The sequence below is a fragment of the Anguilla rostrata genome, chromosome 10, assembly GCF_018555375.3.
Source record: "Anguilla rostrata isolate EN2019 chromosome 10, ASM1855537v3, whole genome shotgun sequence".
Classification (NCBI taxonomy): Eukaryota; Metazoa; Chordata; class Actinopteri; order Anguilliformes; family Anguillidae; genus Anguilla; species Anguilla rostrata.
This window is the reverse complement of record NC_057942.1, coordinates 4,119,893-4,137,841: the sequence shown is the minus strand read 5'-3', so window position 1 is coordinate 4,137,841 and position 17,949 is coordinate 4,119,893. Positions and strand designations below refer to the sequence as shown.

At 55.4% G+C, this 17,949-nt stretch overlaps 1 protein-coding gene across 2 annotated transcripts in view; it reads right to left on the bottom strand.

The window, feature by feature from the left end:
• ssh1a (slingshot protein phosphatase 1a) overlaps positions 1-17,949 on the bottom strand; it is a 34,699-nt gene that overhangs the window by 13,942 nt on the left and 2,808 nt on the right. Inside the window, exons 2-3 of one of the 2 annotated variants that reach the window (XM_064353567.1) lie at positions 12,724-12,761; positions 1,860-1,960 (exon numbers count right to left, since the gene is read on the bottom strand). In XM_064353567.1, coding sequence (XP_064209637.1) covers positions 1,860-1,960; positions 12,724-12,761 — 139 coding nt within the window. Of the gene's footprint in view, positions 1-1,859; positions 1,961-4,950; positions 5,832-12,723; positions 12,762-17,949 lie in introns of those variants that run through there. The other variant, XM_064353568.1, reaches the window with a different exon arrangement.

Genomic DNA, 17,949 nt, shown 5'->3' with positions numbered 1-17,949 from the left:
GTGCCGCTGTGTGTGCCTCTTTGATTTGACACACGGTGAGCGAGAGCGTCAAACTGACAGCTCTGAAACCACAGCCCGCTCCCTGACTCCGCCCCCTGACTCCGCCCCCCAGGGTCCGTGCGCCAGACGCTGCCTCGTGTCAATCAGCGGAGAACTGGCTCAGCCAGCACGCAGGGGTTACACAACTCAGAGACGGAAAAAAAAAATCTAATCACTTCTTTTTTTTTACCCATTTTTTCTTTTTATCCGCACAGATTCCATTTCTCTGACATGCCCTCTCTCAAAGCAGCCCTCAGACTGACACGACTCTTGGATTTAAGTAAACGCAAAGGAAAAAACGTGTTTGTTTTGGCACGGAGGATATAAGGCCTAGCGGTCTTTATAGCAACAGGACTGAAAAACAGACACCGTCTGTTTAAAATCCAGCTCGACGTATCGATGAGAAATGGACCTAACCTGTCAATCTAATGGACTGAATGAGCCAATCAAAATCCCCGATCGGTCGAAACGTGGCGGCGAGGTCAGTTGGCGGAGCGCTTACCCGCGAACCGTCTCACCGTGGCGCGGCGGCCCCGCTTCAGCCCAAAGAACCGAACCGCGCGGTGCGGCGCTGTCCCCGGGGCGAGCCCAAAAAACCTGCTGGATTTACCGCCGCAAGAGACGCGGGCCCCCATGCCCCCCCCCTCCTCATCCCCACCCCCCCCCCCCCGCTGGCACCCACATACCAGCTCCCGTAAAACAAAAACACGAGATGACATCATGCCTGATGCGTCAGCCCCACGGGGGTGGGGGGTGGAGGGGGGGTGGGGGTGGGGGGGCACACGCATTGGGAACATACGGTACAGGACGCGTCAGCAGGGGGGGGCGGACGCTCCACGCCCAGTCCCGTCCCGACCGAAAGGAATTCCGTTCCCGGGGCAACCGCCAATTAACGGCAAACAAACAGGGGGGCGGGCAACATGAATCCGGGGAGCAGGCCCGAGAGAGAAGGCGCTATATAAAAAAAAACGCCGGATCTCACGACCCGCCGCGGTCGCACGGCGAGCTTGCCCCGACTCGGGGGGGGGACGAGAACCTAGCGCCTTCCGAGTCACTCTATCTCCACGTCCCGAGTCTGGGATCAGGGCGTCCTCCTCGCTGGCCCGCGTGGTATTTACACGTTCACCTGCTTAAACCCCCCCGCTCGCTCCTGGAACGCGCTCGCCAACGGCGTCCGCCCCCCCCCCCACCCCGGGCGCCATCACGGAGCTTCCTCCCGCACCCGCGCCCCATCACGGAGCTTCCTCCCGCACCTGGCACGGTCAACGGAGGAGGGAGTTCAGATTGCATAACGAACGTGTAAACATGCAGGCCAACGAGCAGCTGGTTCTGCGTTTTCAAAACAAGGTGTGAGAAGCAGGAGAAATGAAATTGCATGACAGGTGCATTACTGAGCGTGCTCCTTATATTTTTAACAAAAACCCATTCGGCTCATTCAAATCCATTAGAACCCCAGGTGACCTCTTGTACTGGCTGTCTTTGCCCTTTTGCCCCTCTAGTGTCGGCCGTCTTCACACTTTTTGCCCCTCTTGTATCGGCTGTCTTTGCCATTTTGTGTTGGCTCTTGTGTTGGCTGGTACTTGGCTCCAGTGGTGGGACGGGTGTGTGATTGAAAGCGAAGAATGTCTGTCTGTCTCTCCCCCCCCCCCTCTCCCTCCCTCTCCCTCCCTCTCTCCCTCCCTCTCTCCCTCCCCCCCCTCCTCCCTCCCCCCCTCTCTCTCCCTCCCCTCCCTCCCTCTCTCCCTCCCTCCCCCCCCCCTCTCCCCCCCCTCCCTCTCTCCCTCCCCCCCTCCTCTCTCCCTCCCCCCTCCCTCACTCACCTGCATGTTTGTGGTGGGGGTGGGCCTTCTGGCACTGAGGACTGCTGCCCTGCTGCAGGAAGAGGGCGGCGCCCTTCACCATGAAGAAGCTCTCGCTCAGGCTGGAACACAAACGTCAGGAGAACGTCAGGAGAACGTCAGGGGAACATGAGGGGAACATGAGGAGAACGTCAGGGAAACGCCAGAGGAACATGAGGGGAACATGAGGAGAACGTCAGGGAGAACGCCAGAGATCGTAGGGAACATGAGGGGAACAGAGGAGAACGTCAGGAGAACGCCAGGAGAACGTCAGGGGAACATGAGGGGAACATGAGGGGAACGTCAGAGGGACAGCCATCAGTCACATCCTAGCCCAACAGCTACTTCTTTGTGCCTCTTTATTTACCCTGTTTAAGGAGGACCTGCAGTTGCCAGTCACAGATCAAAAGCACACAAACAGGACCAACAACCTGGACACGAAACACCGCTAATGCGCCACTGGCAGGTGAGTCTACAGCCCGGATGCACATCTGCACGCCCAGAGGGCCGATCTTCGTGATTGCTTTCATTCCGGGTACCTTTTAGTTTTCTGACAGCTCTGCAAACTACCCTGTTTCACAGAAAGAAAAAAACTTTAGGACGCACTTGTGATCTGCAGCTGTAGCTGCTGCTCTTACAAACGTCAGCTCAACTGAGCCAGTCAAATAACTGAGAGCGCAAAACTCTGAGACGGATTGCCCCTCGCTGCGGATCCCGGGTCCCCCCAGGGAGCGGGCGCTCCACGGTTAACACCACCGATCCCTGGTGCTGGAGGTCAGAGAGCGTGGCCATCTATCTCCCGTGGCCTACTGCCTGAAAGGAGGTGCCGGTGGCTCGGCCTTTGTCGCCGGCCAAAAAAGGCAAAAATGCAAGATCACCCATCGCCCACAGCACCGCGGAAAAAGTTTCCGCCCGCACGCGAATCACTTCCTGCTCGAAATGAACAGCTTCCTGTCGTACCCTTCCCCGGGTTCCTCAGTCTCCTGTAAAGGGGAACGTCCCGGAGTAAACCTGCGGGGAGACATTTTGGCGAGCTCTTCCATCTCTCTGAGCGATGAGGCCTGTCGCAGAGCCCCGCCCCCCCGTTTGTTCGGGACGGTTTTTTTTTTGGGAACGGCCCCCCCCGTTTTTGGCCGGGGCGTCTCTGCGGTGCCCGGGGCCAGCGGGATAGCGCGCCTCGCAGCCGAAGCCAAGGTGCCGAAGCGCCATGGAGAAGCTGAAAGGGCCCGGGGGCTTCTCCACCCACGTCGCTTGGCTTCGAACCTGCAACCCCCCCCAGCCCCTCCCCCCAGCCCCTCCCACAGCACAGCGGAACAAGCCTCGCCACCCCACAATGAAACATCGCTGTCTTTACCACGGACTGCAACCCCCCCCCCCCACCCCCATCTAAGAGCTCCTAAATTGTGCGGCCTCCCGGTGTGGGCACCAGCACAAGCAGCAGGTGAAACCACGGCAGAGACTAAACATTTTCTGAGCGGGAAAAAAAAAATGTATAAGAAGGCCATTTTGACAGGAAACTTGGGCGACCCCCCCCCCCAAACTCAGGAAGTCATCTCTCATTGTCCTCCCCCGACAGTCAGGTGGAGTTATGGGGGGGGTGTCACGTTTTCCCGTTTCCCGTGGTAACGCTCCAAAGCCTCGCTCTCATTGTTCCCCCCAGCCCCCCCAACTCCCCCCCCCCCCCACACACACAACAAAGAAAAACGCAAATCACTGGACATCCTCTGTCCAGTCTCGAGGGGGTGGTGACCCGATCACATGACAATACGGACCCGGGAGGGGGGGGGGGGGCAACAGGCCATGCTTTGTGTACGGCTGCCCACATCTTCAAGGGGGGGCTGTCCCTCGTCACAAGGACCATTGTCTTCCTCACTTCTCATTTCCTTAGCCTTTCCAAAACCTGATGGTTTTTTTCCAAAAAACCTAAAAACTTAACGGTCAAAAGCTGCAGGTTTTAAGGAGCGCCTGCAGGACGCCCCTCCTGCCGGACCTACACCCGTAAGACCCCGGGACCCAAGAACACGGCTTGCTACTGGACCCCCCCCCCCCTCCAAAACCCTTCACGTGTAAAGCCAACAACCAGAGGGCGAACGCAGATTTAAAGCGTGAACCACACATAAATACACAGCCATAGGCACCCTCATTAACTACGCTACCTCCCCCCCCCCTACTGTGTGGGTACACTCTCGCACCCTGCTATCACTGTCCCCACAAACGAGAAGGGGGGAGGGGGGTGGGGGGGGTGGGCTAAATATATCTGGTATCAGGGAAAACACAGTAACCGTCACACACATGCCAGCCAGCCAGATGAGCCCTATTATTACCACCGTGCCCCCCGCCGCTCCCCTACATGGGCACCGCGACGGGTCTTCAGACCCAACGCCCCCGATGACACCTCAGACAGAAACAGCCCGACGACACAGCCGAGCGCCGTCCGCACGTCTCCGCACAAACGCCAAACACGACAACGTTGCCGCTACTGCCGCGTTACCTACTGCTGAAGTTACAGGCGCATGCACACGACCAACCGGTTTGCTTTCCGTTTAGGCCCCCATTTAGCAAATGCACATATCTTAAAAAACATAATGCATAAAATAAATTTAAAAATCCACACACGACTCGACTCTATTTCTGCTTTGAGTCACCCACACACCACACACACACACACTCACACGCACACACACACATACACATATTTACCAATGTGTGAAGAGTGGACCATGATAAAGTGCCTGCACAGTGAGAACCATGCTTTCCACTATCACTAGGAGAATACCAATACCACATATACTAGTCCTCACATGCATAGAAATGTGCACTCACCACACACACACACACACACACACACTCCCACACAGACACACGCACACACACACACACACTCCACATACACACACACACACACCCCACACACACACACTCACACCCCCACCACACCCACACCCCTCCCCCCCCACACACACACACTCACCACCTCCCCCCACCCACACACACACACACACACACCCAACACACCAACCCACACACACACACACACACACACACACACACACACGCACTCACACACACTCACATGCGGCAGATCTCGCTCTGGGTCAGGACAGCGTTCTCCACGAAATAGGGCAGCATTCTCAGCGCCGCTCCTTGCGGGGGCTCCAGCACCAGATGCATCCTGTTTGCCGGGCGGCGCGTACCCCCCCCCCGCGGGCCCCCCCACGTCCGATACCCCGGGAACTCTTCTCAAAGAAAGCGGCGGCGGCGGCAGAGGCAGCCGGAGGCTGGGGGTGTCCGGAGACCGACGGGGTCCGGGCCGGGATATTCCGGGGTGGGGGGGTGGAAGGTTTGGGGGAATGCCGCGGTCCGGCGGAGTTAGTCCTGTCCCATGTGTGTCAGTCGCCCCAGCGCTGGTCTGTATCCTCCGTGCGTGTGTGTGAGTGTGTGTGAGAGAGAGCGTGTGCGTGTGTGTGAGAGTGTGTGTGAGTGTGTGTGAGAGAGAGAGTGTGTGTGCGAGAGAGAGAGCTCAGCTGAGTTATGAGGAAAAGCCTGCTTCTCTGCTCCTCCTGGCTCGACTGGCTGCAGCTGACAACATCTCCGCCTGCAGCCTGGGGGGGTTGGTCTCTCGCTCTCTCTCTCTGTTTTCTTCCTCTCTCTCTCTCTCCCTCCCTGTCTATCGCTCTCTCTCTCTGTCTCCCCTCTCTCTCCCTCCCTTTCTATCTCTCTCTCTCTCTCTCTGTGTCCCCCCTCTCTCTCAATTAAAATTCAAATCTCAAAGTGCTTTATTGGCATGACAAATATAGACACGCGTGTTGCCAAAGCAAAGATTACAAAATGAAACTGTACAATGAATGCTAGATTCTGAATTGGTAATCTCTGTTTCTATCTATCCCTCTCTATGTCCTCTCTCTCCCTCTCCCTCTCCCTCTCTCTCTCTCTCTCTCTGTCCTCTCTCTCCCTCTCCCCCTCTCTCTCTCTCTCTGTCCTCTCCCTCTCTCTCTCTCTCTCTCTCTCTCTCTCTCTGTCACTCTCTCCTTCTCTCCCTAAACCGCCTCCTCTTCTCCCTCTCTCTGTCCTCTCTCTCCCTCTCCCCCTCTCCCTCTCTGTCCTCTCTCTCCCTCTCTCCCTCTCTCTTTCTCTCTCTGTCCTCTCTCTCCCTCTCTCTCGCTCTCTCTCTCTCCGCAGCTGGGCTCCTCGGACTCTCTCCGTCCCGTTAAAACTTCACCCCCCCCCCGTCCTGTCGCGGGGGCCGCCGCGTTCAGTCCTCTCGCCCCTAAGCCCCCCGCTCCCTCTCTCCCGCGTGAGAACAGACCGGAGGAACCCCAAAAACGGCCAAGCCCCGGCTGAGCCTCCACATCTCCTGCTGCTCGTCGCTACGCTAGCAAAAAAAAAAAACCAGTCCACTCCGCAGTTTCTGAAGCAAAACAGGAAGAGGGTTCTTCGCCTCCTTCTGAAACAATATCCCTTCAGTCGCTCTCGCTCTTCTGAGAAAAGAAGCAGGACTTCGGAGGGACGCTGGAACAGATGTTCTGACCTCCTCCACGGCGTTTGGACACGCGTGCGTCTCCTCCAGCTCCTCCTCCTCCTCTGGCTCCTCCTCCTCCTCCCCTCCCCCCGACGGGCTCTCACATGGGCCGAGAGGAGGAGGAGGACGCAGAGAAGAGGGGAGGAGGCAGCAGCGGGGAGAACCAATGCGCCTCCGTCAGAAAAAAGCTGGCACAGCACAGGCTAAATCTCATTATCCCGAAAGGGGGGGGGGATCACCTTCTCTCTCCTCTTAAGACTCTCTGCTGCAGCACGGGGGAACAGCGCTCCACCTGCAGACGGGGCCGGCCAGACAGGAGCGATTCGCGAGTTTTGCGTGACCCTCTCTCTCTCTCTCTCTTCTCTGTCCTATCTCTCTCTCTCTCCTCTTCCCTCTCTCTCTCTCTCCTCTCTCTCCCTCTCTCTCTCCCTCTACCTCTCTTCCTCTCTGTCCGTATCTCTTTTTCCTCTCTCTCTCTCCCCACTCTCTGTCCCTATCTCTCTTGCTCCCCCCCCACCCCCCCCCCCCCCCCCCGTGCCTGTAACCTTGGTCCCAGTCAAACGGACAGAGAGCGTGGCCGTCCAATCAGCTGTCGGCTGGGAACGCACGGAGCAGCACGGTGGCGCAGATTAACGGGGGGGGGGGCGAGGGGGGGCTCTCTACGGGCAGAGTCCAGGCCGGAGGAGCGAGGGAGGAGCAGAGGGAGTGGGGGGGGGGGGGGTCACTGACTCCGGTACGTAGGCAGGACAGCATTCTGAGAGCAACAACGGGGCCCATTCAAGGGGGGGTCCCGACCAGGCATTCCAGCTGGGGGAACGCGAGCCCCCCTGAACTGCAGCCTTCGCAGGGAATGCGCGCAAATTCACAGGCCGCCGATCGGCCCCTCAGAGGGAGGGGGGCGGTGCTTAAACAATGTTTACTTTTAAAAAGAAATCTAACCTTGACGTCTTGACTGAACAGATGTGAAAGAACTGCTCCAAACGACAAACCACATCCCAACCGACCACAGGAACCGGAAAACTGACACGGAAGCCTTCCTGATTTCTTACAATGGGAGCACGTGCATATAAACACACACACATTCACTCTCTCACACACACATTCACTCTCTCTCACACACACACACACACACACACACATCCCTTGACACATTCACAACGCATTCACCTCTCTAACACCAAACACATTCATCTCTCTCCCCACAAAACCACGACACCCCATTCATCTCTCTCTCTTTCTCTCGCACACATTCACACACACGCATTCATCCTGTGTGAAGTTGCTGATGTGAAAACAGCCTGCTGCCGTCAGGTCTCTCCGCACCCTCATCCTGAAAGCAGCGCTGGGCTCCAGGTTCATAACTGCCGTTTACAGTGAACGGCCAATCAGAGCGAAGTCCCGCAGGCGGGCCCCAGCGATTCGGGCAGCTCCAACGGATCACCCAGCCGCCAAAGGGCCGGGCCCCCGGGGGGCCCCTGGGGGGGGCCCCGGGGGGACGTGCCAGCCTACCCTCAAAACGCTCTGGTCCTGAACCTCTCAGGTGTTCACAAGGCGCTGCGCGTTAATCCCAGGAAGCTCCGCCCCCTTTTCCGCCACAGAGAAAAACACAGAGACCCGACTGAAGCACGGCCCGGGTGGGCGGGCCTGAGTGGGCGGAGTCAGCAGGCCGCTTATTAACGGCCTCAGTTTTCTCTCTCTCAGTTTCTGTTTTTTTTTTTTTTTTTGCAAACGCAGGCACAAAAGACAAGGAGAAACATGATAAATGGAGCAGCTGTTCCCAGAAGCTGCGGGTTGCATAACTCTGGAGCTGGAGGCCTGGAGCTCCTCACCCGACAAGAGACGAGACGGGCGGGGCCGATCCCTCAGGCGGACGAGAGCAGAGCAGGTGCAAAAGGGGGCCGGTGACATCACTTCCACCGCCTTGCGACATCACTTCCTGCAGCTCGTGAGGACCCACGGCCAGTGTAAGAAAGCCAGTGACGTCACTTCCACCGCCTTGTGACATCACTTCCTGCAGCTTTGTGAGGATCCACACCCAGTCCCGGGACCGCTAGACTTCCTGCTGTCTTTGTGCCTTTAAAAAATCCCCTAACCAACACAACAACCCGCCTAGAAGTGTGGTTTAATACACCACAGAGAGCTGGATAAGTCAGTCACACCCCACTATGATATGATCATTACGTAATTATAAATATGATTTATTACTCTGCAGACGGCAGCACCGAGATCCAGCAAAGCGTCTGTGCCTGAGTGTTACCGTGTGCGGTTCAGGAGATCTGAAGGAGTGTGTGTTTGATTACTGGTGGCCAAACAAAGGCTGCCACAGAGAGGAAGCGTTTTCCACAATGTCAGAAATAAAAAAAAATAAAAGGGAACAATCTTCTCATACATCACCTGGACTAACCTGTCTGCTGAAACACAAACCGCCCCCCCCCCCTCTCCCCAGCGCCCCCCCAAGCCCCCCCTCCCCCCCAAGGTCCCAGTCTGCTGACAGTGACAGAAGCGCTGTTTTCTCTGCTTTTGTTTTTTTGAAGAAGACGCAGACGTTTCTGCAGCAGGGCCGTGGGTCAGGGCTGGAACACAGTGTGAACGCTGGAACAATGGGCCAGGGTGTGAACTATGTGGCCAGTGTCCCAGATAACAGCGGCTGACTGCCGCTTTGTTTCTGCCCTTTATTTGCACAACTCTCGCCTTTGGACTCCTGTTCTCCTCCCCATACACACACACAGACACGCGCACACACACACGAGTACAGACAAACGTCCACACACACACAAACATGCTCACAAATGTGCCTACTAACACACACACACACACACACAATTTTCCCCGCATATTAAACCGTGCCGGTCCTGTGAAATTAGCCCCCCCCCACACCCACCCCCCGTGGTTCATTCCCAACTGTCTGATATTGCCGTGTTTTCATTGGCTCGTCACAGCTGGCGTCTGTCCTCTCGTCCTTATCACGGCCGTTACTTACCGAGCAGCCCGGCCCGTATCGGCACGGCAACCAACGGCAACCAGACAGCCGTTACCCACTGGGCCGCCAGCCACAGGCTGTCTGAACCCACCGCGATGCGTCCCAGTGGAGGGGGGGGGCGCGGTGTGACAGGTACCGGCACCGCCCACCAGCCGTCGGATCCACAGCCGTCTCCAAGGTCAAAGGTCAGGGGCAAATCAAAATGCAGCATACGAGCTGTGACCTCACAAGAACCGTCAAGCGCAAAGCCGATTTAAAAACTCTGGTTCCGGGCGGGCGACCCGCCCACAGGAAGTCACGCTGAAGAGGTTCGGGCCGAAGCCGCCGTTCGACCCCGGGGGCCGAGCTGACGGTTGATTGGCCGTGACAGGAGGCTCCGCCCCTCACAGGCGGCCCCGCGGGGGATCCTCTGGGCGCTCGTGGCGTGGGGCGCCCGGCCGTCCCGCCAGGACAAACAGACGGGGCTTTCTCAAGCACCCCAGGCCCCCCCCGCACCCCTCCCCACGCCCCCCGCAGGGTCAGCGGCGTTAGCGAGCGAGGCGGTTCGCGGGAACACATGCTCCACAGGCACAGAAATAACAACACCACCCAACAATAAAAAAAAACACACTCAAATAAAAGCTCAAATCTGAGGGGGTGGGGGTGGGGGGGGGTGAGCGCAGGGCCTCCGTCTTCTGAGATACAAAGGAACCTTCAGCGAGCCGCTCGGCGCTGATGAATTCCGCGAAACTCGGCAGTCGACTTTTCAGGACTACCGCCCCCACAATGAAAAGGGAATTAAACGCTAGTTTACGGGACGCTGTGTTCGCACAGCGAGTGCTCGAGCCGTGAGCTGCATGTCTGCTGTGGAATTAACAAAAAAAAAAAAAAAACCCAGCCTCTGTACTGTCTGCACTGTCTGTGCCACGCCAGGGTTTCTCAACACCGGTGGTGTTGAAGACATCACGGGGCGAACGCCATCCAGTGCAGAAGCGCGCTTCAAACATTTCGCCGTGTGAAGGGAAAGGGAAGGAAATAAACATGACGCATCTTTGAACGCCATTCCTTCAAAAAAAAGCCCCAAAAATTCTGTGGCATGGTGGGCAGTATCGCTGGCTAGCCTGGAATGCTGGGATATGGGTCAGGAATCTGAACCGGGGGGGGGGGGGGCGAAGCCACGGGGAAACAGATGACCGATTATTCAGCTCTGGCTTTCTCCAGGAAACATGGCCCCGCCTCCTCGCCCAGCTAGTAATTCTGGGTAAAAAAAGCACAACCTCCAATCAAAACCTTTGAATACATCCTCCTCAGAGCTTTCGGCAAGCGACTTGTGGGCTAATTTTAGGCGACGAGGCAGGCCACGCCCCCTGCTCCGGGAGGAGGGGGGGAGGGGGGGGTCAAGGGGCGAGCGCTTCCCCGACTCTTCCCCCATTGTGCTCCGCACGCGAGGGCAGGAAGCAGGTCCTCCGGTCCCCGGGTCTGAATCAGCTTCCTGTTTCTCAAGCGAAACAGAACGTCAGCAGCAGCAGCAGCAGCTCCCCCGGCCGCTCGAAGGGCAAGGAGGAGGACGAGAGGAAAGCGAAGCGGAGACGCCGGAAGGAGGAGGAGACGGGGGCCCGTCCGACGGCGGGACGGGGGCGAGCGAACGCAGCCTCACCGGCCTCACCGGAGGCCAAACGCTGGCGGGGCGTTCCCTCGTCCGCCATTTTGGGGTCAGGGGTCAGGGGTTAGTTTGTGCGGTTCGTCCGCCCTTCACGCTGACCGCCGCGCGGCCTCCAGAGGCTGAGATTATCCGCTGCTCCACACAGCCCCCCCCCCCCCCCTTCATCCGCTCTGACCTTTGACCCCCAGCTGAGTGACTCGCCACACAGACGACTCATTATTTTCGGGACACTGCGGCCATACAAACTGGGACGGCTTCAGCTGCAGCTCCTCGTCCAGGTCAGGGGCGATAGAACAACGGTAAGACAGCCCTGACGTCAGCTTGTTTCCAACGGACAAAGGGGAAGCTCCACCAATCACGGAGTCCGCTGGGTAACAACCAACAGAACACCAGTGGTGACTGGTGGTTTCCTGGCCATACTTATGAAATCTACACAGTAATTACCAGTCACTTCGGATATCCACCAATCACAATCGACGTTGTTCTATACGGTTGTCACCAATGTACTCTGTGATTGGTGGAGCTCCTCTCCATTTTCCATGAGCAAGGTCAGAAAGTAAAAGGCCCATTTTATCAATTCCTCAAAATAAATTTTTTTTATTAGACTCACAAGCCAAGAACACAATAAAAGTCCTATTTACCGTTGTTAATAAAAAAAGAAAAAAAAAAACTTTTCAAACTTTTGAAATCTTAGATGAAAAGATGAAAGAAAGTTTTCTCTCGGAAGCGTCCTACATTAGAAGCTTGACGTGAAGGATTTAGGACACCGAGCCCCTCCCCGGGGACCCCGGCTCTCGCTCGCACACCCCTTTTTTAGGCACGAGTCACACGACCTTTCCGAAAGCGAAGAGAAAAAATCAAAAATAAAAGCGGCACAGTCATCCGTTCGTCTGCGTCACGTACCCGCCCCCGGGGGCCGCCCCCCCCCCCCCCCCCCCGGTTCGCTTTAGTCCCGAGTCTCAGCGTTCATCACGATTCACAGGCTTCCGACACGATTCTGTCACTCAAAGCCCCCCCCCCCACCCCCGCTGTTCTAAAAACAAACTGTGCACGGCAAAGGAACCCGGCAACCACATTACACTGACAGACACAGAGACCAGACATCATTACATTACATTACAGGCATTTGGCAGACGCTCTTATCCAGAGCGATGTACAACAAAGTGTATAACCATAACCAGGAACAAGTATGACAAAACCCCTAGAGAGAAGTACCGGTCCAAGTGCAGGGAACAACCGCATAGTCAGTGACCAGAGACCAGACATCAGTGACCAGAGTCCAGACATCAATGACCAGAGACCAGACATCAGTGACCAGACATCAATGACCAGAGACCAGACATCAATGACCAGAGACCAGACATCAGTGACCAGAGATCAGTGACCAGAGATCAGACATCAGTGACCAGAGACCAGACATCAGTGACCAGAGATCAGACATCAGCCGCACAGTCACTCACACTCCAGTCAGAACTGCACTGCTGAGTAACAGAACCTTAAGCATTTCATTCATGCACATAAACTTCAGGAGCTACTGCTAGTGTTACTTAACCACGGTGCGCGGGGAACCCAAACAGAGACCGAGGGCTTCCCCTTAAATTCTCTGCACACACAAACACGGCGTCGCTCCTCCAGACGTCCCCGAAAGACGAGCCGAAGGAATGCACCGGCCGAGCGAGCGAAAGCATCGCTTTTGTGAACTCACCTCTGGTTCAGTCGACGCTCGTCATCGCTTCCAAAGTCCTGCAGGAGAGGGGGAAAGAGAAAAAGTCTCATTTCAGAACGCCTTTTCGAACGACTCCAGCAACGCGCCAGCGGCTACAGGGTTGCAGTTCAGCGTTTGTGACAGAAGAGCAAAACTGTTCCGCACAAAAAGGGACAAAATTTGTGCACAAGACAGGAGGGGATTTTTGGACAACGACATGCAGTCGTGCGTTTTGAGCGTGGAAAAACAGACGTGGGAAAATGATTGTATTTGAAGACGGTGTTCTCCTCATTTGATAGGTTCCCAACGTTTTGAACGACATTATGCTCTGGGGGAAAGAGAAAAAAAAAAAAAAGTACGCAGGTACGACCGGTCGTTACATAAGACTCTCTGTACGCGACCCAAATTTGAAAAGAAAGTCGGAACAATGTGTTTCTGTTCTACTCCGTGTTATAAAAGAGGAACACAATGCCTCAAAAAAAAAAAACACACGCATTCAGCCCACATAGGCATTGGACTGCCTGCGGGGTTCGACGGGACAGGGGAAGAACTGGGCGGTGATTCTGAATCAGGTTTCACCACAAAGCCGCCGGAGGGGAAGAGGCTGCCCTTTGTTACCGGGCCCTCGTAACCAGGGCTATCGGGTTACCCGCCCGGGGGGGGAGACGTGACAACATGGCGGCACGGGTCATCTGCTCACCTCGGGCTCCGGCACTGCCAGCGACGCGATCGGGTTTTGGTGTCACCGTGGTGACAGGCGGACACACGAGAACGCTTTGGATCAGAGACCGTCCCGGGACTGTCATTGTCGCCTGTCGCCTTCATGCCCCCCCCCCCCCCCTTGACACACACCTCCCCTTTCGCTCTCTTTCCTCAGAACATTCCGGAGCCCTTGTCCCCAGCGGGTCAGAGTGTACGGCACACGCCGCAGCTGTCCGTACGGCCCATTACTGAGCCCGGGAGCACAATAACAAGTGAGAGTGTGCCACATCTCAACCCAACAGCTGCAGTGACCGATCCCCCCCCCCCACAGCCCAACAGCAGGGGGTTAGCTGGGTACTGGCCCAACGGACTGGCCAAAGGCCCAAACAACACAGACTTTAACGGCCGCCATTTTCATCCTGCTGCTCTCCAACAGCTTTTAATGGCTCTGTCTCATACTGTCTCCTTGTGATGGTATACGAGCCCATAGTTACAGAGGAAGTTAAAGTGCAGTACGTTGTACTAGACAGGCTTTTAACCCTTTGAAGAGTAAGTCTTGTTTTTTTTTTTTAATATTCAGTGTTCTAGAACTCCACTGCTTCCAGTCACCAGTAGCGATTGTGACATCAGCATTAGAACGTTCCGTTATGAACATTCTAATCGCATATTTGTGATGTCACACACCTCAAAGGGTTAAAGACTCCCACACCAGGGCTTAGCCTTCTGAACTCCGCAGCCAGAGAAAAAAGCACAGCGGGAGAGGCACAAGGTGAGCAGGTGTTAGTTTGACCCCGCGAACCCGGCTGCTAACGGCTAGCGGCTCGGGCTCCCCCAGGTCACGGCGGTAAGGCTCTCCCGCCTCGCGGAGGACGAGACGTTAAATACGGGGCAGTAAACCGCCGCTTTTGTTCCCACCTGAACAAACGGGGCGCGGGTAACGGGATACGGGCCGTCCCGCTCGAGAGGCCCGCCGGTCCCTTTCAGGCGAGGGTTCGGGGGGGGCACGGGGGACCTGAAACTCACACCCGGGACGCGTCGGCCGCTGTGTTTAAAAGAGGTTTCGGTTCCGCGTCGAGGGTAACACGATCGGCCGCGGCGGACCCGGGGGGGTGAGGGGTGGAATTTCGGCTGAAGAAACCCGGCCGTACTGCGGCGCTGTTCAAAGCAGGCTGGGTCAGGACCGCAGCGGAGCCGGGCGGGTCAGGACCCGAGGCGAGCGCAAGCGGAACTTCTCCTGGGTTACGCGGGAATGCGCGGGGACGTGAAACTGTAGCGTGCGGGAGCGCGCGGCCAAACCCCCGCCTTCAGCCCACACTCGAGCGAAAACACAGAAAACTCAAGAGACTAGAACGGCCCGTTCGCCTCAACTGACATCCATCCACAACAATAACGATACACACAATGGAAGAAATAAGTACAGCACTCCTGGGATCCTCCCTGACCATTAATTGAGTATGCACAGGCCAGGGGAAGAGGGGCTCCCCAACCCCTTCCTACATTCATTTCTTTTGTGACTGTAACGTTATGTACTTTTTTTTTTTTTTTTAAGGTAGTCAACCTTTGCCAACCTCCTCATTTTAATCTGGGTGCGAGCTGTATGTTTTGCTGAAGGTAGATCCAACAAGTTGCTCCGCCTGTCAACATATTCAGCGATGAAACAGAGATAATTGATAATCTTTGATAATAATCAACAAATTAAATTAAATAAATTTATTTCGCATGTTGGATAAGTGAGGTGTTTTAACTGTTGATGCAGATGTATTCAGAGTAGCGGACATTCAACGAGGGTGTTAGCAGTTAAAATAGCTGTACTCATAAATCAAAACATATATTTACTTAATCCTCACTTCCTCTAACAGCAGCAGGAACCCCCTGGAGACCGCGGGGGGGGTGGGGCGGGGGGGCGCCGCGATTTTAAGCACCTCCTCTAGGGTGAATCTGCAAGGTGCACCAGGCGACGCACCCGCAGAGCGGCAGGGAAGCAGAGCCGCCCGCCTCCCCGGCCGAAGTGCTGAGTCACTGAGGCGCCCGTCGCAGGGTTCGTGGCGCAGAGCGGAAGCTTCTGGTGCGCCAGTGGCCTTGAGACCGACCGTGCGTCCCCCCCGGTCCCCCCCCCCACCCCCCTACAGGCGACGCTGAGCCAGGTTCACGCCGCGGCTCCTGCGCGGGAGAGGGAGAGGGAGAGGGAGAGGAGAGAGAGAGAGAGAGAGGGAGAGGGAGAGAGAGAGAGAGAGAGAGAGAGAGAGAGAGAGGAGAGAAAGAGAGAGAGAGCGCTCGCACGGGTTCCGGAACAAACCGCCGCGACGGCTGACTCAACTCCGCTTAAAGACAGCGACGCGGCGTCCGGTCATGTTCAGGCTCTGCGCTCGACAAAGGATGAGAGCGAGGCCTTTGCGCACCTGGGAGGCTGGCAACACAGGTGCTCATTATTCCAAAAGGGGGGGGGGGGGTAATGTGCTTATTATTGTAAGCTACAGCACAATGGGGTTTCACAGCCATTATAATACATCCACCGTTGTAGCCCAGGGTGTGTACTTGATATCCTACATTTTGGGAGGACTGAGAGCAGCCTAGAGACTCCATCTAAACGCACTCCCTCCTCCCGGGTCCCCATAACATAGCCCCCCCCCCCCCCCCCCCCCCCATTCGACGCTAAGTTAGTATGACATCACTGCTGCAGCAGTCTCCTCTGGGCCCTGGCCACACCCCCTCAGACTGGAATGCGGCCGCGCAGTGAATTCTAAACGGCGAGCTAGGAGCCATCGATATGGGCCAGGCTCGTCTCCTCTCCTCCCGGCTTCTCCTCTCCCCGAGCAGCTGCACCTGTCTGCCTGTCTACATATCCCACAATTCCTTGAGTCATAGACAGGGAGCGAAAAACACAACAACAACAAACAAAAAAACTAAAAAATAACATCAAGGACAACATCTCAACCTCTAACAGCCGGCGATACGAGCGGAGGCTCATTTAATCGCGTGCTTCTGACCGCGGGAACGGCCCCTCCCTTATCTACCGAATGACGGGGCCGTTAGTTACGGCTGCTGTCCTCAAACGGCCTCTCAGCCTCTGAACCGTAACGGACTTTATTATCCGAAAGGCCATCCGCCGGTCCCTCTGCTCTTTTACCGCGCCCCGTAAATAACTCACGCGCACAGTACAGCGCCTGCTAACTGTCGTCCTTTTATTGATCAGCTTATTCATCTTTTGGTCTTTTTCACCATGAGAAATTTCCGCAAGCTAAGGTCCAACACTGTAGTTTCCCATTACTACCAAAGGGCATAAATCCGAGTGCATTTCTTCCTAGTAAATCTGAAAAGTAAGTAACACTGGTGTTCGTGCCTAGCCCGTGGCAATTTTCTAGTGGCCTAATATTAACCTATAGTTTTTCAATGAAAATGAATTTTGAATGCTCATTCAAACTACAAAACAAGACAGAAATAATTAGGGCAGTAGGTAATTTAATGATGAAGTGCAAGCTCGACCGTGGCTATCAATAAGGAAGGGATCACTTTTCTAAAAACAATTTTTCCCCAAAACATCTTGAGGCATGAGAAAGCATTGCTGCATCTCTCAAGAAATTTCTGGCACATAATATGACTAACTAGCCCCCCCTACTGGGTCTAAAAGTGTGTAACAACTCCAGATAACCAGGTTCCAGATTTATCTATGGCAGTGGTAACCAACCCTGTTCATGGAGATCTCCCATCCTGTAGGTTTTCACTTTAACCCCAATTTGGCAGACCTGACTCTACCAATTAGTAACAAGATATCCAGCTGTCCAATGAGGCCTGTTTTGTTACAGCTGTAATGAAAACCTACAGGATGGTAGATTTCCAGGAACAGGGTTGGCCACCACTGATCTATGGAGGTGTCCATCGAAATGTCCTTTTCCACTGCAGAAATGGGGGTCACTGCCTAACTGTTCTGTGTGTGGAGTACATCTATGCCTTTGAGGGAAACATGCTTAATATTTACACCACAATATTTTGGGTAACACTAAAAACAAAAAAGTTGCTTTCTTCCTAGTGTATGACAGCGCTTGCCAACAGCTATGAGTGACAATTCAGTAAAACACAGATACTGTCAGGCATGTGGTTTACCTCATCTCACCAAGGGAAATTAAAAAGATGAAAAACTGGAGAGAACAACACACTGAACAGCTCAACACTCATACAATTACCAATGTTTGTAACACAAGAACACCCTATGACAGCTGGCCGTCCGCGATTGTCTGAAGATCAACACGTGACGCAGACGAAAACCACGGACTTCCAGTCACTTTCTTTCACAAAGTTAACGTGCCCAGACGCACACGGCTGAACCTTCGGTGTCCGGCTGTAAGAACGCGGGGGAAATGAGAGAGTAACAGGACCCCGGCAGCTGTCTGAAAGGGATTCAGCTGGGCTCAGGTTCAATGGGCAGTTTTAATCACTGTGAAAATTAACCCGGGGGAGCCCAGCCTCGCTCGGTTCCCCTTACAAATAGGCTGTTATTCAATCATGGGGTCAAAACTAATGTTCGCA